The sequence below is a fragment of the Camelus bactrianus genome, chromosome 34 (assembly GCF_048773025.1).
Source record: "Camelus bactrianus isolate YW-2024 breed Bactrian camel chromosome 34, ASM4877302v1, whole genome shotgun sequence".
NCBI lineage: Eukaryota > Metazoa > Chordata > Mammalia > Artiodactyla > Camelidae > Camelus > Camelus bactrianus.
Window position 1 is genome coordinate 5,011,258 of NC_133572.1, and position 9,178 is coordinate 5,020,435.

General features: G+C 57.0%; 2 protein-coding genes across 4 annotated transcripts; one reads left to right on the forward strand and one right to left on the reverse strand.

Annotated features, from left to right (window-relative positions):
- Positions 1–622: 622 nt before the first annotated feature.
- TPI1 (triosephosphate isomerase 1) lies at positions 623–3,973 on the forward strand. The gene is made up of 7 exons (XM_045518661.2): positions 623–863; positions 2,000–2,123; positions 2,237–2,321; positions 2,396–2,528; positions 2,815–2,900; positions 3,176–3,263; positions 3,374–3,973. Exons 1-7 carry the CDS (start codon positions 638–640, stop codon positions 3,490–3,492), a joined length of 861 nt encoding a protein of 286 aa, XP_045374617.2. The 5' UTR covers positions 623–637; the 3' UTR covers positions 3,493–3,973.
- A 110-nt stretch (positions 3,974–4,083) lies between these two features.
- SPSB2 (splA/ryanodine receptor domain and SOCS box containing 2) lies at positions 4,084–6,566 on the reverse strand. 3 transcript variants are annotated; one of them, XM_074357650.1, is made up of 3 exons: positions 6,409–6,566; positions 5,397–6,143; positions 4,084–4,463 (listed from the first exon to the last, which is right to left on the reverse strand). In XM_074357650.1, exons 2-3 carry the CDS (start codon positions 6,058–6,060, stop codon positions 4,336–4,338), a joined length of 792 nt encoding a protein of 263 aa, XP_074213751.1. In that variant the 5' UTR covers positions 6,061–6,143; positions 6,409–6,566; the 3' UTR covers positions 4,084–4,335. The 3 variants fall into 3 exon arrangements, with proteins under 3 accessions (XP_074213751.1, XP_045374616.1, XP_010955999.1); XM_045518660.2 differs by having other exon boundaries at positions 6,414–6,551; XM_010957697.3 differs by having other exon boundaries at positions 6,304–6,460.
- Positions 6,567–9,178: the final 2,612 nt, after the last annotated feature.

Genomic DNA, 9,178 nt, shown 5'->3' on the forward strand with positions numbered 1-9,178 from the left:
ATGGGGGGCAGGCAGTCAGATGAGGGGAAGTGAAGTGGGGGTGACAGACCAAAGATGGGTTTAAAGAGCCCTTCCTTCCAGCCATCGCACGAGAGGGGGCCCAAGTAGGTAATTCCCAAATGTCCTCAGTGGTTAGGGAGCCCCGGGCCCCAGGCCCTGCAGTCCTCCCTCAGGCCTTGGTCAGAGTGGGATACCGGGGTGGGGGGCAGACTTCTCAACTGCCTATCTTACCTGCAGTTTCTAGCCAACATGGGCCGTTCCCCCCGCCCCCGCCCCGCTGAACCCTGTTACTTGCGCAGTCAGTTACTGTGGGGCTCGGCTGGCCCTGGGATGGTCAGAGGTGCCTGATCAGCAGTCAGGGACTTCGCTACTCCGATGGGGGAAGGGGGTTCCTTTTCCCGGAGTTGGAAAGATGCCCTCAGGGCTCAGGCCAAGTCTGGAAGTGGAGTGGTCGGGCTGGCAGCCAGCGCACAGTTCTCGCCTCCCCAAAGTCAAGCAACTGAGTCTGCAGCGACTGAGCCTGACTCCCCTGGAACGTCGCTACAAGAAAGGGGGTAACGTCAGAACCTCGCAACGCCGGCGGCGGGCGGGGCGGCGGGCGGGGCGGCGGGCCGGGCTTCCGCGGGGCGGCCCAGCCATGGCCGAGGACGCGGGCGGGGCGGGGTTCTGCCTCTCCGCGCTCTATATAAGCGGCCAGTGGCAGCGGCTGCGCGCTGCTCCTGACCTTCAGTGTGCTGGCTCCAGCGCCATGGCGCCGTCCAGGAAGTTCTTCGTGGGGGGGAACTGGAAGATGAATGGGCGGAAGAACAATCTGGGGGAGCTCATCAACACGCTGAACGCGGCCAAGGTGCCGGCAGACACCGGTGAGCCCTGGCCGGAGAGGGCCGGGTGGGAGGTTGGGCTGGGCGGTGCCCTCTCCCGAGCTGTCTCGGCCGGTGTCCGCGTGGACCTGCGTGCAGGGCTGGGACCAGGGCTGTTGGGCTCCGCGCCTTGGCCCCGCGACCTCAGGACCGGGGGTGTGTCGACGGGGAAGGGCGGAGCCACATCTCCCTGCGCCCTCCGACTGTGGATCATCGGGAGAAAGGTGGTCCCGGGCGCAGACGGGGCCTGTACCCGCCGGAAGCCGAGGGTGGAAGCGGGGCCCAGGCCCTGCGGGCGATCAGGAGAGGTGGCGGCAGCCGAGGAGCTTGGGGGAGGAGGCTGCGTGCGGGCTTCAGCGGCCCCCTCGGCGCGGGCTCCGTGCGCCACCGCACGTAGCCCGAGACTCCTCCCCGCGCCGGGCCCGGCGGGCCGGCTCCCTCACCGAATGGCTTTGGTCTCCTGCGCTAACGGCTCTGATCCTTTCCCCTCGGCAGCCTGCGTGACTCCTGCCTTCCACAGAAGGGACTGAGCAGGTGCCAAACGGGCTGAGCCTTTTGGGAATGAGTAACGATCCTACAGCTTTCTCCAGTCTGGAGACGGGAAAGCGCAAGGCCTCTATGAGCCAGTCGACTCGCTGCCACCCACGGGCAGAGTGCCATCCTCAGTCCTTCCCCTCCGACCCACCTAAGGCACAGAACCCCGGCCTGATCAAGAGGCACCCCCTTCCGGTTTATTCCCGCAAAGACCCCAGTACAAATCTCAGGAGTTGGCCCCTTCTGCTTTTGCTCAGAATCCTCGCCTGGCCCGGGGAAGGTGGGGATGTGCTATTTTAGAAGGGAGGCGGGGTTGGCCCCCAGAGAGTGCTGAGTCTAGGTGGTGCTCAGGCCCAGAATAGTTCGGGGAAATCAGAGCCACAGCTGTTAAAAGAGCAGAGGGCAGGGCAAGTGCCGTGGCCTCTCAGGAGTACCTGGAAGGCCCAAGGAGTTGAATCCTGGCCCAGCCCGGACTGCAAAGTGGACAAAGATTATCTTGCTGGGATGAAGAGGAGAGGAAAGCAGAACTCCCAGCAATGGGTGGGGTCTGGAGAATGAAGGCTTCCTTGTGATCTCATCCCTTTCTGTCACCGTCTCATCCTCAGAGGTGGTTTGCGCACCCCCCACCGCCTATATTGACTTTGCCCGGCAGAAGCTAGATCCCAAGATTGCTGTGGCTGCGCAGAACTGCTACAAAGTGCCTAATGGGGCCTTTACTGGGGAGATCAGGTGAGATGCAGGTGGGAGAGGGGTGGGTGGGGGACCCAGTCTTCACTGTCCTTATGGAGGGGAAGCCACAGGGTGGGCTCACTGCTGAACCATGGCTTTGTCTCTTCCTCTAGCCCTGGCATGATCAAAGACTGCGGAGCCACGTGGGTAGTTCTGGGGCACTCGGAGAGAAGGCATGTCTTTGGGGAGTCAGATGAGGTTAGTAACCAGGGGAGGAGATAAGAGATGGCTTATTCCTCGAGAGGTGTCTCACCAAGTCTGTTCCTCAACAGCTGATTGGGCAGAAGGTGGCCCACGCCCTGGCGGAGGGACTTGGAGTCATCGCCTGCATTGGGGAGAAGCTAGATGAGAGGGAAGCTGGCATCACTGAGAAGGTCGTTTTCGAGCAAACCAAGGTCATCGCAGGTATCTCTGGAGAAAGGGACCTTTGAGCCTAGCCTTGGCTACAGAGACACAGAGGGTGGGGTCAGAATCCCTGCAGCCCATCCTCATGCTGATGCAGAAAGGGGAGGGTGAGAACCCTTGTATCCTTCTTATCCCTTCTGCTCCTGCCCCTCATGGTATAGATGCCACGAGGAGTTCCTTTAACAGCCACCAGGGGACAGTAGGTCACCATCGGTCTCATTCCCTGGGGAACAGCTGCATGCCTCCTTCCTTTTCACCCTGACACCCCATGATCTCTGCCCCACAGATAACGTGAAAGACTGGAACAAGGTTGTCCTGGCCTATGAGCCTGTGTGGGCCATCGGTACCGGGAAGACTGCAACACCCCAACAGGTAACCAAGCCCAGGAGCCCTGCCCTCATTCTTCCCTACCTTGGTAGACTGGACGGCCACAGAGACCATCTGGGCCAACTCCTCATTTAAAAGACAGGAGAACAGAGAGTGACTTGTCCAAGGACACCTGTTCCAGCGCCTGGGTGGGATGGAAGCCCTAGTGTTCTATCTCAGATTCCAGGGTTGTTGCCCCCAAACCACACTGCCTCTTTCCACTGGTGCTCAGGGTTTTTTTCCCCTTTGAGTGAAAGTCTTAGTCTTGCTTCTTCTTCTAGGCCCAGGAAGTACATGAAAAGCTCCGGGGATGGCTTAAGTCCAATGTCTCTGATGCAGTGGCTCAGAGCACCCGCATCATTTATGGGGGTAAGTGGGTTTGGCTCCAGCCTCAGGTCAGTGGGGAGCTGAGAACTAGACCTGGGGTGGGGATGGAGTATCCCCATCCCATCCCTGACCACCCCTCTCTCCCTCCTCAGGTTCTGTGACTGGGGCAACCTGCAAGGAGCTGGCCAGCCAGCCTGACGTAGATGGCTTCCTTGTGGGTGGTGCTTCCCTCAAGCCCGAATTCGTGGACATCATCAATGCCAAACAATAAACCCCGCCCAGATCTCCCTTACCCTTCCTGCTGAGCCAGGGACTAGGTAGCTCAGAAGCCCAATGTAACTGTGCCGCCCCCCCCCACCCCCACACATGCTTCTGATGGTGTCACCTGCCCCCTTTCGTGGCCTAATCCAAAGTGTACCTCTTCCTTTACCATTTACACCCTACCCTGTTAATGGTTGGGACCAGGCCAATCCTGCCTCCACTTACTGTACCAGTTGGAACTAAACCTGTCAACAAGGTGGCTTCTCCTAGGCTGGGATGTGGGAGAGGTGGTTCGCTCGTGGGTCCCCTCAGTCCCCAGTGAAAGCAGGAGAGAGAAACAATCCTGTCCCATCTCGCGCCATGAGGCCAAGGGCTGAGAGAAAGCCCTGTCCTCCGCTGAGGCCAGGGTGCTGCTCCTTCCCACGGTGCCAACGCCTGTGTGTTGTCTGTGAGCAGTCCCACGTGTGGGGGAAATAAACACTTGGCACTGAGCCTTGTGGTGTGTCCTTCTTCACCGAACTTGCCAGATCACCTTTTTCCTTTTGGAGGCAGCCAAGGGACCCTTGTGCAAAATAATACCACAGACAGGTTTCTACAGCAGCACTTTTCTTACTATTTTTACTTGCAAACGTGTCTTGCATCCCAGGCTGCCACAGCCTTGAATACCAGCCCCCTCCCATCCCCCTCTGGGTGGCCCTGGGGCTGCTGTGCTCCCCAGAACTGGGGTTGGGGTGGAGCCCAGCCTCACTGGCTTTAGTTTGGGTAGCTGGTCTCGGCCAGCAGTGACTCCTCCCTGCTCCAGCCCCCAAGAGGGGTGGGGTCCAGGCCCCAGTGCAAACTGGTGTCACAGGGGTCATTGGTAGAGCAGGTAGCGCTTCATGGCAGGGGGCAAGGGCAGAGCAGATACATGGCCAAGCCGGGTATCCCCCAGGGCGCGGCGCACACATAGGCGGCTCAGGTGCAGAAGGGAGTGTGGCTCCGCTGGGAGAGAGAAGAGGGGAAGGTAAGTAGGGGGTGTGTCCACCAGCCAGACATCCTCAAACCACAGGCCCCCACCTGCTTTCCTGCTGCAAGTCTGCTCCCACCTTGGTTGAGAGGGTGATCTAAGGCACCCTGAAGTTCTGCATCTGCTCTTGGGGCAGGGGGAGGCACCACGGATTTCACACATCCCCAGTCAGAGCTGGGGTGATGCTCGAAGGCCCTCTAAGCAACAGGCCAAGGTGGCTCCAACAGCAGTGGAGCTAGCCCAGGCTTCCATTCCAGAGAGGCCTTGAAGCTGGGGCTGAGGAGATGAAGGGCCCTCCACTCTCCAACAGCAGCCACCCTCTGCTGAAGACTTTGCAACTGCAGAGAACAGTTAAGTCCGGTCAGCCCCAAGGCCTGGCTCCATCAGTTCTCCCAAGGCCCTGCCTCCTTCACTGCTCTCCTGCCTGTTGCTGGGGGGCCTCAATGGCTCCCTCTGGGGTTTGACTGAGGAAGGAGGCAGCCATGCATTCTAGAGAGTCAGAGGCCAGTCAGTCTGGCACACAACCTGGGTGCCTGGCACTGCCAGTCCTATTGCTTTGGGACTTGCACACCTAGACCAGTACACACTTAACCCTTGGCACCTCTTGCTGCAGGGGCTGATCTCTCCGGTGAAGCCCTAATCCCTGTGGCATGCTTCTCTCCATTCTGAGGGGTCACCACTTACTAGCAAGCTGCCTTCCCAAGTCTTACTTTTAACTCCATGGCTGTTAGAAAAATTAAATTAGGTAACAGCTGTGAAGGCCCTTCGCCATTCCTGGCACTGAATAGGGGTAGGAGACCAGTCAGATGAAGGCCGGTTCCCACTGCTCCTGTAAGGCATTGAGTTTCCATTCCAAACTACAGCCACCAGGGGCAGAACACTCTCCCCACACCTGCTCCAGGGCTCACCTCTCCTTTCGCCCAGGTAGCTGATGCGGACCTGGCACTGGCCCCAGACGGCGCTTACTGCTGGATAGAGAGTCCGGCCCTTCAGTCCGTGGAAGGCGGGACCCAAGTAGGTGCCCCCAATAGCGTAGCCCAGAGTTCCCTCCTCCATGTCCAGAATCACCAGCAGCCTCTCTGGCACCTCCAGCTGCTCACCCTGAGGTCCGGCTGGATACTGGGGGGCGCCAGGCCCCTTGCTCTGATGGTACAGCTTCCCCCGCCCAATGTCCCAGCCCCACGACTCGCTGTTGCTGCCCAGCAGCGCCGCATAGTGGTCAGCCTGCAGCGGGGCGAGGGCCGTGGCCACGCCCACCACGGCGTGGGTGCCCCTCTGCTCAGGGGGCCAGGTGATCTCCCAAGCGTGCAGACCCCTCGAGTAACCCCTCTTACCCCGGGCCCCATCAGTGCTCTGGGCCACGGGCCTCCGTTCAAAGCACAACCCCCCTTCCTTGACCTCGATGTTCTCTGAGCAGTCCTTGGGATTCCAGCCGTGGCGTCGCTGGGCCCCCAGATCAGGAGGGGGAGCAGAAAGCAGCTCCTCCAAGCCCTCGGGACAAGAGAGGTCAGGGCACAGGGCCTGAGGGGTGGAGGTGCTGCTGCTGCCCCCTGCCAAGGCCGTCTGGCCCATGGAGGTGAGGAGCGGGAGGATTCCCCGAAAGAGTCTTGCTGGCGTCTCCTCTTCTGAAAGTTGAGCTCCTGTTTGGGATCGACCTAGAGAGGACGCGGGAGAGAAGAGAGTCAAGCGAGGGATCCTGGCGGGGACTCCTCACTCAGATGCCCCATCCTTTCCCCCAGGTTTGCTCACCGCCTTGCTCCTCCCTCTTCGCTCCCCTCAGGCTCCTAAACCCATCATCACCTTGCCCGCACCCACCTGTCCCGGTCTCCCGAGACTCGCGAGTTCGCCGCCTTTGGGCCTGTCCAGGGACCGTCCCCCTCGCGCCCCACCCCCCGGTGCCCTTGTCACCAGCCCCCGAACCTCGCCTGGCTTCCAGTGCCGGGAGGTCGTCGGGCCTCCGGAGGAGCCCAGCCGAAAGTCGCTGAGGCGAGCTAGCCTCAGACCGCCTGCCGCTTCCGCCTCCAGCACCGCCCCCAGGGCTCGCCCCGCCCTAGGCCACGCCCCCAGGCCCTGCGGAGCGGTTAACCCTCTCGGCGCCGTTCCAGGTCGCGTCCTGTCCCGAGACCACGCCCCCTCGGGGGTCCCTCGGGGGCAGTTACTGTCAGCTGGGTGGTGGCTCTGGAAAGGCAGGTAGTGCGCAGAGCCCAATCCCGAGCAGTTAACCTCGGGGCACCGTCCCTGGCCGCCCTCACCTCCGCCACCGCCCCAAGGCCCCGCCTCTGCGAGAGGGCCTCGGAGCGCTTAACCCTCTCTGGCTACTATGGAGTCCAGCCCTGGCAGTCCAAACTCAGAATTAACCCTTCCATGGTATCATCGCTTTGGGATCCCTGGAAGTCTGTTCTCCACCGTCAAGAACTTTGAGCCGCTTGTACAACCAGCTCCTGAGTCCCTAGAGATGAGGGGTGTGAGGTCAGGGTTGGGCTGCCATTGTGATATTCCCAGTCCTGGTGATTCTGGGTCACTATTACTGGGCTGGTCTTTTTCTGGCCCCAGTTGTGAGTTAGCCTGTTCTGTGCCTGAGGTTCTGAACTCTTGAGTATCTGGCTCTGAGGGGCAGGTGTCATAGGTCTCCACGCTGTTCTAGTCCTCATCCTGCTTGTCAATCCATTCCTGAGCTGTTGGCCTCATCTGGGAGAGTGTAGCAGGCAAGACGTTGCTTGTGAGTGAAGCTATGCCACTAACTAGCTCTGTGACCTTGGGGAGGTTCCCAAACTTCTCTAAACCTGTTTTCTCTTATGTAAAATGGGAATAATGATGGTACTTAACCTCACAGGATGTTGTGGAGTTGAACTAATCCAGGTAAAGCACTTAGCACAGAGCCTGCACTCACTAAACACAGCTATTTCTGAAGTGTCCTTAACATTTACAGAGTGCCCACTCTCTAGAGAGTTAGTGTAAGATAGTGGTAAAGGATGCCAACTGTGACTGGGTGTGAATACCTGAAGGCTGGCAGGTAGGGGACCTTGAGCCAATTACTTAACCTCTCCATGCCCATTTCTTCTTCTGTAAAATGGAGATGCTACTGCTACCTACTGCATAGGCTGTAGTGAGGATCAGTGAGGTTTTATACATACATACCTAAAGCGTTTAGAACAGTTTCTGGTTCAAATTTAATCATTTGTGGGGGAGGGTATAGCTCAAGTGGTAGAGCGCATGCTTAGCATGCACAAGATTCTGGGTTCAATCCCCAATACCTCCTCTAAAAATAAATAAACCTAGTTACCTCCCCCCACCACCAAAAAATGTAATCATTTGTGCTAAAGACTGAAGATTACGCAGTGAATCCTCAAGGAAGTTAAAAAGGACATTTATAAAACACTTTATCATGTAGTAGGTAAAGTTCTGGATATCCAGAATGTACTGTGGGAGGAAAAAGGATGGGACTCCTAACCAGGGATCAAGCAGTTTGGAAAGAAAAGTGTCCTGGTCCAGGGGATGACACTGGGCTGAATCTTTAAGAATGACAAGGAATTTGCCTGGGAGGTGGTTCCAGATGAATGTGGGTTAGATTAGAGTTGCTGCAGTAGAAGACATTCAGGCTGAGAGGTCAGCGTGAAAAAACCAGAAGTGGTAGGTGGGTTTGGGGAATGTGGAAGATTTCAGGGTTGCTGTAGCAAGATCGGAAATGTGAGACAAGCCTAGAGAAGTAAGTGTCACCGGCAAGCCAAGTCAAGAACGCAAATGTCAATTGAAAGAAATTGCACAACCTAGAAGTTGAGAGTTATGTTTTATTCTCAGACTTTCTGGGGACCTCAAGCCTGGGAAGCAGCCTCAAAGATCACGCTTAAGGGACTGCTCCAAAGAGGCACGGGAAGAGCCAGGATATATAAGTTAAAGACCATGTAGTCAGAATATGCAAAGATTAGTGTTAACTAAGGAAAACCAGATATTCCAAGTTAAGAAATTTAGAACTTTTGTGTGTATGGGAAGATGCAAAAGTCTGGGCTCACTGAAATCATTCCTTTGATACGTGCCTTAACTATCTAGGGCTCATATCCTGTTCTTTCCCGTCTCGAGTCCCCTCCAGGTGGGGGGTGGGTGCAGAGGCAGGCAGCCCACTTGTCTCCATCCTGAACTCCGTCCTTCTCACTGGCTCACCTTTGGTGCCTGGGGGGCATAGGTGGTGGCTGATGGCTGATGGTGTTTACTGATACAGCAGGCAATATTTTTCATTCACAGAAATGTTATCCTGTAGGACGGGCCAGTAACAGGGAGCCATGTAGGAGAAAAGCAGGAGAGGATCATGGTCAGATCCTCATTTTAGAAAAACCACCCTGGCAGCAATGGAAAGGAGGCTTTGAGGAAAATAGGGCTGGAAGCAAGGAAATGGGTTCCAGGGGCTCAGTTGACAAGTATTGAGAGCCTGAAATAGGGCAGTCAAAATAAGGATGAAAAGAATTCAAGAGTCACTGATGAAACGGCAAGATTTGGGGACTGATTAGATGCTGAGGGAAAGGAAAAAGTCTAAGAGAGGTTTCTAGCCTGGAGAACTTTGTTGGAAGGTGGTGCATTGAGTAAAGATGGCAGAGACAGTGCCATTTGCAGCAACATGGATGGACCTGGAGATTGTCATTGTATTGAATTAAGCCAGAAAGAGAAAGAAAAATACCGTATGATAGCACTCATATAT

Bases quoted from the DNA above. Each gene is read 5' to 3' on its own strand.
- TPI1 (XM_045518661.2), top strand. From the start codon at position 638: ATGGCCGAGGACGCGGGCGGGGCGGGGTTCTGCCTCTCCGCGCTCTAT. The intron at 864-1,999 runs GTGAGCCCTGGC...TCTCATCCTCAG, and splicing joins CAAGGTGCCGGCAGACACCG to AGGTGGTTTGCGCACCCCCC. The intron at 2,124-2,236 runs GTGAGATGCAGG...CTCTTCCTCTAG, and splicing joins GCCTTTACTGGGGAGATCAG to CCCTGGCATGATCAAAGACT.
- SPSB2 (XM_074357650.1), bottom strand. From the start codon at position 6,060: ATGGGCCAGACGGCCTTGGCAGGGGGCAGCAGCAGCACCTCCACCCCT. The intron at 4,464-5,396 runs GTGAGCCCTGGA...TCTCTCTCCCAG, and splicing joins CTACCTGGGCGAAAGGAGAG to CGGAGCCACACTCCCTTCTG.